The sequence below is a fragment of the Leopardus geoffroyi genome, chromosome E3, assembly GCF_018350155.1.
Source record: "Leopardus geoffroyi isolate Oge1 chromosome E3, O.geoffroyi_Oge1_pat1.0, whole genome shotgun sequence".
NCBI classification, from domain to species: Eukaryota; Metazoa; Chordata; class Mammalia; order Carnivora; family Felidae; genus Leopardus; species Leopardus geoffroyi.
The window spans coordinates 1,198,146-1,214,947 of NC_059340.1; the positions used below are offsets into that span (position 1 = coordinate 1,198,146).

The following is a 16,802-nucleotide window of genomic DNA, read 5'->3' on the forward strand; positions in this document are numbered from 1 at the left end:
CAGCTGGCAGCAAGCTTGTGGGTATGAGCTGGGGAGGCACGGACCCCAGCCCTGTCCCGGGCCCCTGGGAAGTAAGAGGTACCCCTTTGCCCCGCCCTGGCCACCCACCTCTCCAGGCTGCCTCCTTGGTGTTGGATTGTTGGGGCCATTTCCCACATGAGAGCACGGAGGCCAGGATAAGTTAGATAAGCCGGCCGCTCCTGGCCCTGTGCGGTAGGGCCCAGAACCGGAAGCTGGCCCTGCTGTCCTAGGTGGTGAGACGTGCCTCCTTCCGCTCCTCCTCCAGAGCACCCAAGCTCCCCCTTGGCGGACGAGGCCGGTGAGGGGGGTGCAGCCGCTTTGACCTTGAGGCTCTGTGCTCCCCTGTGGGTGTCCAGGAGAAGCGGGGTCTGGTCTGGGCAGAGGTGTCTGTAGGGGCTGGACAGGTGGGAGAGCTGGCCTTTGGGAGGCCGGTCTGCCTCCTGCCGGCTCTGTGACCTCAGGCAAGTGGCTTAACCTCTCTGGGCCTTCGTCACCTTCCCTGCGGCTGTCGTGAGGACTAAGCGTAGGCCGGGTCCTACAGTGGGTGCTCGGTAAATGTGGACTCCCCTCACCCCAAAGTGCCAGGCTGACCAGGCTGCCCCCAGGGGCAGGCCCCCCGAGGGCGCCCCTGCAGCCAGGAGCCCGCCGTGCGTCTGGTCTTTTGAAGGGGGTCTTGGTCCACTTACCCTGGTACACATAGCCTCAGGCACCTTGGGCCCTAAAGGGGTGGCCCTTCCTGGGCACGGGCCTCTAGGACAGCCCCCTCCTTCGCTCACGGTGGGGCTGGCACCGTGTCTCGCCTCCTCCAGACAGCCTCCAGCCGTGGTCCACAGGTCTCTGCAGGAGGCGCCACGCCCGTCCCCAAACCTGCTGACTGCAGCCTGTGGGGCCTGAGCTGGGCGGACTCTGGTCCGCCAACTGCAGAGGGCATGATAAGGCGGGTGGGGGCCTCGCTCGGGGAGGCAGCCTGGCCTATCTTGCCGGGCAGCCCATCCGGGCCCTCGGAGAGGCTGTGGCCTTGAGTCCCGTGTCTCCAGGCCTAGGGAGCAAGGAGGCCGCGGGGTGAGCCCATGCTGGTAGTTGATTCCTGCCCTGCGGGGTCTCTGGACCCTCAGCGCCTTTCCCTCTTTCCCCAGTGACAGGTTGGGAGGTTGTCACTGGGTGGCGCCCGGCCTGCAGCCCTGGCTCCCCACACCCGTGGGCCCCTGCCCATGCCCCCCTCCCAGACACAGGCCTTCCCGGAGGCCTCCCCACCCCACTGGCTGCTTCTGGCCCCTCTTTCTTGTTTCCCAGGCCGCTCGGGCATGTCACAGCTTCTGGATGGCAGGGCCTGTGTCTCTCGGGGTGCTGGCCTGGTGCGCAGGAAGAGAGGAGGACGAGGGAAGGCAGGCTCCAGGCGTGACCCGTCTGTGCCCTGTGCCCTCTCCGGGCTTGGGTCCGTGGCCTTCATCCACCCACCGAGGGCGGGCTGGCAGGAGGCCCATCTTATGGAGGAAGGTGAGCATGACCCTGGGTCTCTCGGGGCCACAGGGCAGGGCGCTCCGTCCACGCGTGAGCTCTTTGCCCTGCTCTGAGCGTCGCCCGGGACACTTGGCTCGACACCCAGACTTAGCACAGTGGGGCTCCCGTGACCACCCACCGGGCGCCGACCCTGCAGGAACAGAGGCCACGGGAGTCACTAGAAAACGCAGGCTGTTTATGTATAAATAGGTGATGCCCCCAGGAGCCCCACACGCTTCGCAGGCTGCCCAGGGTGAAGGTTCCGTGCAGGTGGCCCTGGGCACCTCCCAGAGCCTCATCAGGCACGCCTTCCCCGGGTGGGGGCTCTTCAGGAGTCCCCAGGGCTGGAGGGGGTACAAAGCAGCTCTGCCCAGCCCAGTCCCCTGCCCCCACCGGCCCGTAGCGCCTACAGCTCCGGTGTCCTCAGGGCGGGGCTGCCTCGCTCTCCCAGGGCCCAGAGTGAGGTCCGTCCATCCGCCCCTGCCCTGCCGGTGCCTGCCTCACGACAGCCCCGTGACGGCCAGGTGAGCCTGGTGGGTTCCTGGTTCATCAGATAAACTCAGGCGCCCTCTCCTGGGGCCACGGGCCTGCTGGCGGGAGGAAGGCTGGGAAGTGGTGCCACCGGCCTGGCACCAGGGCTCCCAGGAGGGGCTTCACCTTTGGCAAGAGGGTGAGGGGCCCTGTGCTTTCCCAGAGGCCTGGGCAGCCTGGTCCAGGCAGGCGGCCGGGGACCCCCGTGGCCCTCCTACAGGTCCTCTGCGGGGATCAGCATTCTCTTCTCCACGTTGCGACTCTTCCTGAGGCCGCCAGAGCCTCCGGCCACACTGGGGTGGGCACCAGGGCTCGGGGCCTCGTGAGTGGCCTGCTGGGTGTAGTGCTGATAGGCGGGTGAGAAGTTGTGGACGGCGTCCTGCACAATGTCCTGTGGGCTCATGGTCTCCTTGAGGCCGCTGGAGATGCTGTGCATGGGTGCCTCGGGGGCTGGGGGCAGACAGCACGTGGGTGGGGCCAGGGCGCCCTGGACCTGTTCCCCGCCGCCCCCCCATCGGGGGCCTGGGCCCTGGGGACACGGCCCTGCCCCCACCGGCCTCGGGGCTGCCCAGGGCTGGGGTCTGGCATCCCCAGGCCCCGGGCTCGGCCAGTAGGGGGCACTTCAGGACCTCTGAATCCCAGCCTGGCTCCTCTACCCTGGGACTGTCCCAGCCGGGACTCCCCAGGGGCCACAGGGGGAAGCCGCCCAGGCTGGCTCCTGTCTTCTCTCCGGCCTACAGTGAGCCCTTCACACTTGTCACTTTAGGCTGCTGGAGCAGCCGCAGGCCATCTCTGCCGCTGAGCGTCGTTCGCTAGGGATGCCCGGGGCCCTGCGGCCCAGACGTCCAGTCCAGCCATTTCACCCCGAGCTCGGAGCCGTGCACCTCGCTGCCCCTGGGCCAGAAGCAGACGCCGCACCCGTCTAGCCTCCCATGGGGCTGTCTCCCTGTCCGTGTTGCTGACATCCCCTGGGCCCGTGCAGGAGGGCGGGACAGAGATGTGGTGCGGCCAGAGGCAGGCGGGGCTGTCTGGGCCCGTCCGCAGGCCCTCGGCACACCCCCACCCCCCGTGGGGCCCGCGTACCTGGCGAGCTCTCCTTCTCCGCGTAGACCTGGACGGTGAAGGCGTAGCGCAGGGCGATGGAGGCAAACAGCATCTCGATGCAGATGATGAAGTTCTGGTAGCCCGCGGCCAGCGTGCCGGCCCCTACCTTGCTCCCGTCGATGACCTGGGCCTCAGGGATGACCCCACACTTCTCCAGGATGGCCAGCAGCATCCCTGGGGGGTGGTGACAGCCGCTCAGGCACCCGCCCTACACGGGCCTTGTGAGCTCAGCGGGATCTGCAGAGGGGACGAGGGTCAGGCCCTGGGACGTCCCATCCGTGTGGTCCTGTCCCACGGTGGGGGTTGGGGGTGGCTGACATTCACGGGGAGGGATGCCTCCAAAGCCAAGTTCTCAGCACGGTGGCCATCTGGGCGCTCGCTCCCCAAGCATCTGCCCTGACCTCCCTGGTCCCAGAGCTGGGGCCTGCCTGACACTTACCCCCCACCCCCGCCTCTGCAGGGTGGGGTCTGGGGGTGTCCCCAGCCTGGCCCAGGGCCTCTGCCTGTCCGTTCCATCCACCACAGGCCAGACCTACTGGACAGGGACTCGATATTTCCCCTGTGCCAGGGGCTGTGTGGCTTCTGGCTGAGGGAGCAGTAGTAGTGACCTGTGCTACAACCAGAGAGACTGAGGCCAGGCCTAAGGGCACCTAGGGAACCGGGGCGGAGATGGGGTTGGGACAGGCTCTGGGCTCCAGCCCCTGCCCCAACAGCCCACCCACCCTGCCAGAAAGAGAGGAAGATGACGGCCTTGATGGTGAAGAACTTGAGGACAGGCTCGAAGGGCTGCAGGAGCTCCCTGGTGGCCAAGTAGAAAAGGAACAGGGCGTAGAGGGCCAGGCTGACAGAGACGTTGTAGACCAGGGTGATGTAGAGGTAGCCGCTGTGGATGCTGGGGCCAGAGCAGGGGTCGGGGGTCAGGGCAGGACCCTGCCCGTGCCCTCCCCACTGTCTCGGCCATATCACTGGCCCGTGCGCTCCAGCCTGGGCACCGACAGTGACCCAGACCCGGACCTACCCTGCGTGGCGGGCGGACGGTACCCAAGAGCAACAGCGAGGGAGCTGGGGTGCCCCACCACGGCGGTGAGGAGGTGGCCTTTCTCCCTGTGAAACCCTGTGTCCCTCTTCCTCTGTCCACCTGGGCACGGCCTGCGGGAGCGGGCCTCTACCTCGTGGACACACGGGCGGGTGTATGTGAACATGTGTGTGCCTGTTGGTGTGACCTGTGGGTGTGTGTTCACGTGCACGTGTCAGCGTTGTGTGCGCGTAAGCACGTGAGCTGGGTCCGTGCGGGTGCACGGGCTGGCGTGGGCGTGGACACGTGCGTGCGAGCTGGGTCTGTGTGTGCCTGTGCGTGTGCACGGGCTGGCGTGGGCGTGGACCTGGCACAGGGCTCCTGGTACCAGGGAGGTCCTCGGCGGCGCCCCGCGCCTGAGTGCCTTAACCCCCCCCCCGCCTCGTTCTCCTCCGGGTGGGCCGGCTGCAGGCTGCGAGGTCCTGGGGTCCTTGGCACACGTGGGTCTGCCTGCCACGGCCTTGCCCTGGCGGGTTCCCGAGAGGAGGGCGAGGCCTGTCCGTTCGTATGGGGACTTGGCCCTGGGCTGAGCCCTCCCCCAGGCCCTGCCTGCCTCCGCCCAGCACCCAGCGTGGTGCCCCCACCAGGCCGGGCCCGCCCCCTCCCCGCAGGCACATCGGCCTGGCCTTACTTGAAGTCCCCATCGTGGTATTTGCCGAACGCCTGCAGGACGATGGTGACCACGGCCATGATGGGCTTCACGATGCAGAACTGCAGTGTGGCCTGGGTGGGGGAGGGGAGCGTGGGGGCGCTCAGGGCGGTGGCTGGGAGGGGAGGGCAGAGGCAGGCAAGACCCCCACTCACCTGCTTGCAGAAGCGAAGGAAGCCGATGGAGTAGGACATGCCCTGGAGGCAGCAGGTGCCGTAGATGCAGCTTGACCTGGGGTGACCAGTCCCTGAAGCAGGGCTCCGGGGGGACGCGTCCCCAGACCCGCCCTGCTGCCCTGGGCGTGGAGGGACCCCCGTGGGCTCTGGGGCGAGAGGCTTACCGGATGGGCTTCCCCCGAATCTCGGCCATGATGGCGCTCTCGCCCCCCAGGTACTGGAAACAGAGGCTCAGGAAGCTGTAAATGACAAAGGCTGCCGAGGGGCAGGGCAGGGCGGGCAGCAGTGAGCCTGGGCTCCCCGGGGACGCCCGGCTGCAGGAGGGCTTTCTGACCCCCTGTGTGCCCACGCCCAGGACCCTCACTCAGCTTTGGGAGCCCACGCCATCCCCGGGGACCCCGGGGCGGGCGGAGCCCTCAGCGGTCACTGAGGCAGCGATGCCCCACCAGGGGCCTGGACCCCGCCCTCGCATCCCGAATCCTGACCGTCAGGCGTCGGGCGGCCGGTTCCCGCAGGGCTGGACCCGGCTGGACCGAGCTGGACCGAGCCGTTCCCCGCCCCCTAGGGTGGGGTTCCCGGCCCCGGAGGGTGGGGTTCGGGAGCCGGCTGTGCGTCCCTCGGGCCCTCACCTTCATAGCAGTCACGCACCGAGGCGAAGTAGACGTAGTGCTGGTGGCCCCCCAGGAGGAGGAGGCTGAGCCAGGAGTCGAAGGCGTAGATGGGCACGATGAAGAGCAGACGAATGATGTAGCGCTGCTCGTTGGGGACCGTGTAGGAGCGCAGGTGCAGATAGATCTGGGCGGACAGAGCCAGGGAGGCGTGGGCGCGACGGGCCAGAGGGGCGGGGGGAGGCAGCAGCGAGGACTTCGCCGGGCGCGGCAGCCCGTTCTTAGCGGACACGCGCACGCACGCACGCACGCACTCGTGTGTTCACTCGTCCAAGGAGAATTTCCCTGGGGGAGGGGCCGTCCGTGGCCCCTGGGCGGGCAGTCTGGCGTTTCAGCGGTGGCGGGCCGTCGCCGGGGCCGGTGCCCTGACCCGTTTCCGGGATTTGTCCCTCGGAGCGGATACGCGGCCGAGGGGCCAGGCTGCCCAGAGGAGCCCCACGCAGCCAGCGGAGGGGGCGTCCCGAGATGCCCACGCGGGGACGTGCTCCAGCAGGTGCCAAGTAAACACCAGAAGACAAACCAAGGACGGCCCCGCACGCCTTGGAAACGCAGGGCAGACCCAAAAGGAAAGATCCCGGTCTTTCCACGACGGTGGGAAGATACAGGTGAGCACTGTTTATCGATAAACCTTTCCTGATTTTGCACGTCGTCTGTGAGGACGTGAAAAACCAGTGACAGGGACTTGACGAGGAAGATGCACCAGGGAGCTGGGTATACAGGGCTGGCTGTGGTCCCACAGCACCTCTGGAAGGCTTCCCGGAGGAGGTGCCGTTCAGTGCCAGGCGGAGAGAGGGCAGTTGACGGGGAGGCTGTGTGTGGAGCCCCATGCGGACCCCGCAGGGAGTGGCGGGGCGGGGGACAGGCTCCTTATCAGTCCCTCGGTCCCAGCTGGCGCAGTGGGAGGGGCCCGGCATGACCAGCCAGTAGGAGATGTGGATTCTGCCCGGCTGGGTGGCCTTGGCAAGTACTCCCTGTGTTCTCCGGCCTTGCCTTCCCGTCTTTAAAGCGAGAGGCTGAGTCTCCCTCTGTCCTTCTGGGCTCTGGAAGGGCGGAGTCTAGCTGCCCTTGAGCTACAGGGGCCTGGCAGTGTGGGCGGGGACGGGAGCTGCGTTCCATGGTGGGAAGGGGGGTCCCTGACTGCCCTGTCTAGGCGGTGGGGACCCAGGAAGCGCGCGCACACACACACACACACACACACACACACACACACACAGTCGCCAGCGCTGCAGAAGGTTAGGGTTACACAGACGGGGAAGCCGAGACCCGGACACCCGGACCCAGGACTCTGCTGCTCTCTGCTCTATAAATCACAGCCTCCCCGAGACCCAACACCGTTCCTCCACCGAGGAGTAGGCACCACCCGCCTGTGCGGTCTACCTGTCCAGGGGCGGTGCAAACACTGCCTCCTCCAGGCTGTCCTCCCTGATGGCCCCTGCGGCTCTCAGCTGCACTGTACTCCACTGGCCCCCATCACACCCTTCTGTCTACCACGTATTGTGGTGATTTGAGGCCACACAGCAGGCAGCTCTCATCGAGATGGGAGTCTGCTCACCCCTCTGTGCCTTGGAGGCCTCTGGGCCACCCACCCCCCTGCCTGCTGGCCCGGGGCCCCCGCCAGTTGTTTCCTCCCCCAGTGCCGGCTGCACTACTCTGCAGGCCAGCTCTGCTCTCAGCACTGCCCCCCCCACCCCCCCCCCCCCCCCCCGCCGCCTTCTCTGGCTCCCACACCCCCCAGGCTGAAAGCCAAACTCCGTTCTTCTGCGTCCTGAGTGCCCTCTGCCCAGACGGCCGGCTCCCTGGCCTCCCACCTCGCTGTTGCCCCGGTGCCTCCCCGAATGTCCGTTCTCCACTGCTCGGCCCCTGCGCTCAGACCCAAGACCTGCTGCCCGCACCCTCTCTTCCTCGCTGCTGGGCACGGCCGTCCCCCCTCTGGGGGGCTGCCCCGTCTGCCGGGGGTTGTCACCGCCTGGGGCCGGGGACTCCTCTGCTTCCCTGAATCTGAGGGGGCGGCTCCCCCGACGCCCTGTCCTCCCAGCCCAGCTCTGTCCCTGGCACAGACCTCCCATCCCTGGCTCCCACACACCACGTTCTGGGCAAGGCCCCCTCCCCTGCCCCTGTGCCCTGGCCTGCTGCCGCCTCTGATGTCTGCCCCAAGCTCATGGCTGGAGGTCCCAGAGGCCAGCAGGGCCAGCCAGGACCACGTCCCACGGAGAGCCGGGACCCGGAGACGCAGAGGGGAGGGTTTACCTGGTGGCAGGTGAGCACCAGGGCGGTCCACACAAAGACCCCCGAGATGCCGCGGGCCAGCGCGGTGGTGAGGAAGAGCCGGGAGGCGCCCTGGGAGCTGTTCCCCATGCGGTCCATCTGCGGCCCGGCGGGCACGGTGGGCACAGCCGGCCCGGGGCTGGGCCGTGGCCATGTTCCCAGGAGCCCCGAGGCGTTAGTCATCTGCAGAGGTGAGAGAGGATGCGGGGAGGAGCGAGGGCAAAGGTGCGCCCAGGCGGCTGGGAGCAGCCCGGGAGCAGCCCGGGGAGGAGGGAGCGGGGGCAGGGAGGGGGCAGCCGTCGCTGCAGGCGGAGCCGGAGTCTGACCGGCTGGCCCGCTCCCCCGGCCCCGGGCAGCCCTGGGCAGCTCCGTGCACAGGAACTCGGCTCCAAGGCCTGGGCCCGGGACGCCCTCCTTGCCTGGGGTGGTGCTCGCCTCCACTGCTCGGGTTTGCGGGGACCCCACACGTTAGGGGCCGGAGGTGTCTGGGAAAGTGGGGGAGCCCCCGTTGCCCTGGCTGCCCGGGGTGGAGTCGGACAGCACTCCCCGCGGCAGCCGATGGGGCGTTCGGCCCGGCACCCAGCGGCTCCCCGCAACCTGCCGGACTGTCGGGGTGCCAGCTTTGCTGCGGGGCCATTCTCCGCCCCGAGCCCGCTCGCCGGCCCCGGATGCCAGTTCTCCAGCTGCTTGCCGGCCACCTGGGGTACCGGGCACCTCCCCCTCTCCCATCCAGGCCTTCCCTGGCCTCTCCCCCTCCCTCCGGCCCGGCCCCACCGTAGCGACCCAGCGCCTACCTCTCAGGCAGGAAGCTCAGGCCCGGCCCTGGGAGGCCCGGCCTCCAGGGAAGCCTGGCTGGTCATTTGTGTGGCCACGTGGCCCTGGTGGCAGCCCCACGGGGGTGGGGAAGGGCTGCTATCTGGAGGCCCTATCGGGCTTGGGGAGGGGCGGCCACAGCCTCCTCTCCAGGGTAGCCCACCTGAGCTGCCGCCTGCAGGGAGGGGCCCAGCAGGAGTGGGAGGAGCTGAGGCCTGTCCCCTCCCCCCGCGGTTGACATTCTATCTTGGCCGCTGGCAGCTGGCTCCCAGGATCCTACAGGCCACCAGGTGCCCTCACCTGCCTGTGCCAGCCGGTCAGGTGGCTCCTGCCTGGGCCCCAGGCGGCCAGGAGGGGTCTCGGTGGGTGGGGTGGGCGTGGGCTGCATGGGGCCACGGGTTTCCGTGTGGGGCGATGACAAAGTTGTGGACCGAGGTAGGCAGGCTGCTGCACTCAATGCGGTGAAACTGTTTGCTTCCAGGATGGGTGAATTTGCGTTGTGAGAATCTCACCCTGTCCCCCACAGGTACGCTGGAAACACTCCAGGGTGGAGGGGTGGAGGGGGACAGACAGGTCACTGGGCTCGCTGGGTGGCCTGGCTTCTGGGGAACGGCTGTCTCTGCTGTGTCTCTGGAGGGGGCGTCGGGGTCGGGGCCATGCTCTGGTCGCAGACGCGTTCATGCTGCGGCCGCGGGTACCAGGACCAAGTGCCTGCTCTATGCCCGTGATGGGGACACCCCGTCCGTGTCCTCTGTGCCACCTAACGCTCCCCGCAGACCTGGCGACGGGGTCAAGGGCTGAATTGTTGGAATTACCGTTCCCTTTTAGATGTGGGGGTGGGGGGCTCAGAGAGGTTCATCCGCGTGTCTGCGGCCCCACCCCTGCACACACCCACCAGCCCCGGGGGAGCCCCCCCGAGGACAGGCCTTGCCTGAGTCTGCCCCCCACTCCGCATCACCCCCAGCGGGCCTCCTCTGAGCACTGCCTGGAACCTTCCACACCGACCTTTCTCCCAGCCGTCCCCTCGTCCCGCAGGCTCGCATGTCACCCACTCGGTCCTGTCCCCTCTTCAAATCCCACTTCTGTCCACCTGTTGGCGTTGTGCTGCCCCCCACCCCCTGCACAGGGGCTGCCGTGCCCATCCCCGGACGTGGGGGGTAGGTAGCCGGTCGCAGGAGCGTCCGTCGGTGTGTGCAGGGCGGTGCTGCCGGCCGTGGACGTGGCTGTCATCTTTATGGGGCAATTCTGGAGGTAGCACCCATCATCGCCCCTGGTGACGATAGCTTGGGGACCCTCGAGGGAGAAGACTCAGCTTCTGGGACATGGTCGGGGCTGGCAGGGGCCTGGGGAACCCACTCGTGCTACAGGCGGGGAAACAGGCCTAGTTCCTTCCCAGGCTGCTGCTGGAGTGACTGGGAATGCAGCGGGGCACTGTGGTTAGATGTCAGAAGGACTTCCCTAGCTGGAGTCAGCAGGCCCAGGCCTCTGGGAGGGCACTGAAGGGCCTGGCTTTGGGGAGGCTCGAGGCCTGGACCCTGGACCCAGACGGAGGGACTTTCCAAGCACCGCCTTCTCAAAGGCAGAAACGCTGTGGGGCACAGCGGCAGGTGGGGGCAAGGCATCCGGGATCCTCTTCTGCCCAAGGCCACCCCTGCTCGGCTGGCGGAGGCCAGGTCTGCCCTCAAGTTTTCTTGTTCAGCCACTGCCTCCAGGAAGGCCTCCAGGGGTCCCCCTCCTGCACACTCTGGGAAATGGCTGTGCTCAGGGGCCTTCCTACCAGCGTCAGCCATGCGTACCCTTTAGAAGCCTGGGACCCTGCGAGGTGGGGGCCATCCCCTCCCCTCCTTCTCCGGGTCCTGACCTGTCGCTCAGGGGGCAGCCCCGGCCCTCAGGGCCTTGTTCTGCCCATGCCCTGGGCGGTCACCTTAGCAGAGACCTTCACCCCCCTGGGCTTCTGCTTTCTCATCTGTGCGGACGAGTCTGAGTTCTCCCGCCGCTCCTTGGGGTACGGCCTGTCGTACACCTGCCATCACTGGGGGCCTGGGACAACCCCTCTCGGCCTGCTCTCAGTTCAGGGAAAGGGTCCGGCCCCAGGGCTCTCCCTGGAGAGAAGGAGCCTGGGTGGGTGGGGCATGGGAGGGCGGCAGGGGAAGGAGCCGGGTGGGGGCTGGGGTTCGGCCCTGGGGGCGTGGGGGCCAGGACGGCTGCCACCTGGCTGTCCGTGGGGCTGTTTGAATGTGGCCCCACCCCTGGCCTCGGGTGTCACCGTCCACGCACACTCAGGAGAGGTGGCAGGCCGGCCCGGCCTGATTTCCCTGCCTGGGGCTGGACGCTGACCGAGCCTGTCACAGGACGGACCTGCCTGCCCAGATCCGGGCAGCCAGGGCCTCTGACCCCTGTCTACAGTGACCAGGTGCCTGGACTCCCGGCAGGTCCTGGCTGGGCTGTGGGGCGGCTGAGACCTGGGAGCCCTCATCCCCACACCTGCCCTTCACTGCTGATGACCCACGGCCCGTGTCTCCTTGGCCTTCCTGCTGGCCCTGGACCTCCTTCCTCACCTGCCCTGCCAGGCCAGCCCCCTTCTCAGACGGGCCGCTACCTGGGGACATCACTGAAGGCTCGCAGCCCCTTCCCTGCCCCCCACCCCCACCCCTGGGCAGGCAGAGGCAGGGCTGGGGCACGGCGGTGGGGGCATCGAGACACCTCGCTCCCCCTAGGCCGGCCCCATCGGAGTCCTCTGACTCTCCCGGGGGCCCTCCCCTGCTGGCGCCTGGGGAGTGGCAGACAGGGTTTGCCACGAGCTTTTCCTACGGCCCACGCGGCCGTTGACTCAACTAATATCCACCGTGGCCTGGGGCCTGGGGTGACTGGACTGGGGCCACTGGCAGCCAAGGGTCCTGGGCGCTCGGGCCTTTATGCCACTCGTGTGGGAGCTGGGAGAAGTGGGGCAGCGGCGGGGCCTCTGTGGCCCTATCACTTTGGCTGCGGAAGGGACCTGCTAGCCGGGGCCCCGAGCCGCTTTTCCCTCCCTCTGGGCCCCGGGGGGATGGGGGCGGCGGGTCCTTCCAGCTCTCATTCTGGGCCCCCTTACATGCTTGGGTGAGCAGGGAGGCTCCAGGACGCTGGCTCCTGACCTGGGCCAGGGCCCTGGGTCAGACGCACCGGGGTGGGACCCTGATGCGCCGCTCTCTGTGTCCGTGACCTTGGGCAGACCTTGGTTCTCTCTGAAACTCCGTTCCCTCTGTGTTTGAAGACCCCGCGTGCCCCGGGCTCCCTGCCACCTGTTTCTCTCGGAGGTGGCCACAGGCCGCTGGAGCCCAAGACAGCCCAGGACGGCCGTCTCTGTCCTGCTGTCCTGCCAGCCAGGTCGCCTGCCGTAGGCTTCTCTCGTCATCTGGGCCAATCAGCCCCGGGGGACCCCAGCGTGGGATCTGGGGGCCTCCCTCCCTTCCTCTGGGGCTCCCCCGTCCTTCCTGCGCATTCCCGGGCGGCCCCCTCCTCTGTGCCGCCTCCGTCCCCAGAGAGAAGCTGTGTGTGCCCAGGGCCTGCCTGTACCTGCCTGTTGCCCCAGAGGTAGCTGGCTGTCCTGGGTGTGTAGCTGGAGGCCCTCCTCCGTCTCTATGCGGGGCTGGGGTGGGGTGCTGGCCTGAGGACCCTTTCTGGCTCCCAGGTGGCATCCTGGGGCCTGGCCGGGCCCTGTCCTCTTGAGGGGAGAAGGAGTGGGACACAGAGGCTGGGACTCCCAGAACTTCAAGGTGTGGGCGTTTTTCTCTGAGAGCCCCTGCGCCACTGGAGCGAATGGGACCCCGGCCTGGACCCCTCACCCCTCCCGTGAACTGGGGCCCACAGCTCACCTCCATGGCGGCTCCTTCGGCTGTCCGGCCGGGCCCCTCGAGCAGCTCGGCGGCGGGGCTCCAGGCCGGGGAGGGGTGGCTGGGATGTCCAGCCCCACGGTGAGGCCTCCGGACCTCTGCGGTTCCTCCTCACGGCAGCCAGGGTCGGTCTGAGACGCTGTTGCTTCTGGGGAAGTCCTGGCCTTTCCCTGGACCCAGAAAACTCCTCCTTGCTGCCTGCCCACCTTGCCGGACCGGCCCTGCCTGCTGGGATGCCGCCCGGGGCCACACCCTCTGCCCTGCCCTGCCACCGTCCAGCGGGGGCCACAAGCTGGCCTCAGGGTCCCTGCCATCTGGGTGTGGATCTCGTCGGGACCACTGACCCCCCCGTGGCTGCATCGCTAGTCTGTGTGGGCGGGAGTCTGACGCCCACCTCCTCTGGTGCAGCGAGGGTTAAATGGGGCGATGCTGTGGCCCCAGTCCCACTGGCTTCACCTGCACAGCCCTGAGCCTTGGTCTTCCCGGCTGTGAAGGGGGCTCAGGGGTCCTTGTCCTCCCAGGTCATGTGCGGGTTGAGCGTGGGGCCTGCACAGCCCGGGAGCCGGCGCGGCCTGGGACTTCCTGTGGTTTCTCGGAGACCCCTGTTTCTCTCAGCGTCTCTCCCCCTCCCCTCCTTCCAGCTGCCTCCCTACTTTGGCCTGCCAGATCGCAGGGCCCAGGAATCGAGGTGGCCCGCGGGGTCCCCACCTGCCTTCACAACGGATAGGCTCCTGTCCCTGAGTAGCCCAGCGCAGGGGTCCCAGCACGCCTCCTCCAGAGACGTGGAACCCTAAGACTATCGGCCGCCGGCTCTCTGGCCTCTGGCCTGGGCTTCCTGGGGCCCACGGAGACACGGTCCCCATCAAAATGTCCCCAGACGTGGGCTTCCTCCCGAAAGCCCCCCGCACCCCGTCCTGGGGGCTTCGGGGCCTCCCATCCTGTCACAGACCTCAGGGATTGATGCATCCTCGCTTCCCACGAGCCAGTCCTCACCCCCCGCGACCGCGTCTGCGTGCTTCCTGTTGGGACGTGCACTAGCAGACCGCGGGGCAGAGCGCCTCCCTGCCGTCGTCCCCTGGGCACTCAGGGCCCTCGGATTTCACTCATCCATGGGCATCGTCTTGGCCACTTACCCGCGTGCCCCCCTCCTGGTTTCCAACTTCACTGTAGGGCGTTAACGGAAGAGCCGGTCCTGCGAGCAGCATCTGATTCCCCCGGTTAGTTGTCCTACCTGGTTTAGGGGGGACCGAGGCTCTGTCAAAGCCCTGGATAAGCAGCTCGGGGTGACAGCAGACAGCGGCCGCCCTCCCTGGCTTCTCTTGACCCCCAAGGGCACCTGCCGGCCCTTGGCTCGGAGCTGGAACCACGCCCCCACGTCCTCTAGGGAACAGGGGGGGCGTGCGAGGGAGGGGCCCGGGGATCTCCACGTGCAGCTCAGTGGCGCTGGGCCGGCCAGATCGCGCCCTGTCGACCAAGGGCACGGCCTTGACAAAGGAGCCTCGTCTGGCAGTCTGGGCTGCAGGGGCTGGCAAACTGGCCCGAAACGAAGATCATGATTCACGCTGGGCGACGAATCACTGCCAGGCCCAACTGCAGTCTGACCGCTGGGTAAGCGCCACCCGCGTCCACTTCCGCGGAGCACACAGCCCCGCCTGCGGAAACCGAGGCTTCGCGGTCTCTGTCGAGCGCGTCCCTCTCCCCCGGAATCGTCGCAGCCGGGAGGGCGCGGCCGAGGCAAAGGGCAGAGTCACGTGCCTGCATTTGCACGGCAGGGCGGCTTCCGGGCCGGGAGCCTCGAGTGTCGGTCTGTGTTTTACGAGCTTCGGGCCGCTGTCGATGACTTGAGGAAGGTGCCGGGGGCCTGGTTTCCATTACACGTCCACCGTCCAGGTGGGCGGCCGAGGGCCGGCACCGCCCCGTGTCCCCAGCCCGCGTCCGCCAGCGCGCCCCTGTCTCTTCTCAGGGCGGCCACGTGACTCCGCCTCGGTTTCCCCCTCTGGCACACGTGGGTGACCAGGGTGGCGACCTCCCTCCAGTCTGAGTGAGGGCTGAGAAGGGTGGGCCCCAGAGCCTGGCCACGGTGCCAAGCAGCACGTGTGTGAGTCCTGTTGCTGTGCATTTAGGGACCAAACAGAAAGCCAAAGGCTGCGGATCTGAAACCCAGGCTCAGACGGGACCCTACCCAAGCCTCAGGTTCCCTGCTTGTTACACGGGAGAAGTCATGACTTCACAGGGCAGACGCTGGTCCGAAGTGTTGACCTGAGGACACCAGGCCTCTGCTCCTGCTCTGGGGGGCTGCCTCTCCGGGGGCCAGCTCCTCCCCTCCCACCTAAGGTCTCCCGTGCCCGCCCCCCGGGCTTCCTCGCTCTGGCCATGACATTACCGCCCACCCGTCAGGACACACAAGTCACCTTGGGGGTCCTCGTATGTGTGGAGATCCCTTCCCTTCTCCGGTGGGCTCCTGGGTCCTTAGAACCTGTGCTGGTCCCGGTCCCCCAAGCGGCCCGCCAAGTGCGGTTTGGTGTGCAGGATCTTACCGGGGAAGGCCAGTGTGAAAGCAGGAAGGGTGGGAGCGGTCAGGCTGGGGACACGGCTGCCCGAGACCAGGAGGGGGGGCGAAGCCGGCCACAAAGGAGTCCCGTGTCTCCCAGGGATGGGCCTGCCTCAGTTCCTCCCCGTGTCCCTGACAGGTGCAGGCACCAGGAGGGGGCGGCGGGACCTCGGTCACTCAGGCTCCCCGTAGCAGCAGGTGAGTGGAGCGCCTTCCCCGCTTAGGAGTCGGTGCCGCCTCCAGGAAGTCTGGTCGGATTCCCTCGGCCAGTCTGTGCCCTGCACGGGCAGCGTCTGCCGAGGGAAAGAGCCCTCGAGGTTTCCCTCTGCCCCACCCTGGGCAAACTCACGCTGCTCCGGAGGCTTCGGCCCCGGGTTTCTCAGGATAAGACTCTGTTTCAGGAGCCGTTGGTTCGGAGGGAAACCAAATAAAAACGTCCCCTTGTGATTTCACAAAGACACTGATGCCACCTAAGGGGTTTCTTTACAGAAATTTTTTTCTTTCTTTAAGATTTTATTTATTTTTCTTAAAGTTTACTTTTATTTGAGAGATAGAAAGCGAGCGGGGCAGGGACAGAGAGAGAGAATCCCAAGCAGGCCCTGTCTGCAGAGCCTGACGCGGGGCTCGATCCCACAAACTGGGGCTCAGACCACAAGCTGAGCGGAAACGGGTCGCCCACTCTGAGCCAGCCAGGCGCCCTCTGTACACGAACCCTAAGGAAACCACCCCACCCCCCACCCCAGAAGGCCGTCCTGGGTGCAGGGGGATCCCTGCTGGTTTCTGCCTGCAGATCCTGAGCCCTCGCTCGCTCTCCCGCGGGCTTCTAGCTTGTGGGACAGACTCACGTGGCAGAACATCTAGCCTGCCAGCTTCTGGTGTGGCCAGTGACGTGCCCTTGTGGCCGGAGGGGGACGAGGGGAGCCCCGCGGGTCCCAAGCTGCCCTCCCAGAGGCCCAGCCGCACAAAGGCCCCACCCCGTAGCTCCGCCCGCCTGTGGAGATGTTTCCTGGGATGATTTCCAAAAGGCAAACCCGCCTGACTCAAGCCCCGGAGGCCTCAGAGGCCTCAGCATTCAGCACCAGAGGCCCCTGCCATCGGCCCCCTCCCCACCCTCGGGCTCTGCCAGCCCCAACGCCCTGGGGCCCGGGCTCAGCCGTGCTGTCCCATGCTGGACTTCTGTTTCCTGGCCTTTGTGCGCCCTTCCCCCAGCATTCAGGATTCCCTCCCTGGGCACTCAGCGGGCCCGCGGCCCTACCGTGGCTGGCCCCAGGCCCGCGGGGCGACATGGACAGCTCCCCGGCTCCTGAGGCTGGGGTCTGTGTCCCACACCCTCGCAGCGACTGCCACCCAGCAGGACCGTGGGGAGTGTTCGCGGAAGGGAAGTTAACGGCTGCCCAGCAACGCGAACGCGCTCAGCGAAGTCAGAGGAAGAGGAGTGGGGTGAGCGTGTGCAGAGCGTGAAGTACCCTGTGTTTCCTGCCGAACGAGGCTTCCTCCCGCCGGACGCACCTGGAACCGAACTCGCGCCGTGTGACTGAAACTTCTCAGTCCTGCTAAGAAGGATGGTGAAGTCACTT

The 16,802-nt window shown here is 67.4% G+C and overlaps 1 protein-coding gene across 4 annotated transcripts; it reads right to left on the minus strand.

Moving 5' to 3' along the window:
* Positions 1-1,696: 1,696 nt before the first annotated feature.
* TMEM184A (transmembrane protein 184A) lies at positions 1,697-13,894 on the minus strand. 4 transcript variants are annotated; one of them, XM_045460175.1, is made up of 9 exons: positions 13,808-13,894; positions 7,972-8,172; positions 5,686-5,851; positions 5,221-5,311; positions 5,036-5,111; positions 4,863-4,954; positions 3,879-4,048; positions 3,136-3,330; positions 1,697-2,502 (listed from the first exon to the last, which is right to left on the minus strand). In XM_045460175.1, the coding sequence occupies exons 1-9, from the start codon at positions 13,877-13,879 to the stop codon at positions 2,267-2,269; spliced, it is 1,299 nt and encodes a 432-aa protein (XP_045316131.1). In that variant the 5' UTR covers positions 13,880-13,894; the 3' UTR covers positions 1,697-2,266. The 4 variants fall into 4 exon arrangements, with proteins under 4 accessions (XP_045316131.1, XP_045316132.1, XP_045316134.1 ...); XM_045460176.1 differs by lacking the exon at positions 13,808-13,894 and adding an exon at positions 12,657-13,483; XM_045460178.1 differs by lacking the exon at positions 13,808-13,894 and adding an exon at positions 9,103-9,252.
* Positions 13,895-16,802: the final 2,908 nt, after the last annotated feature.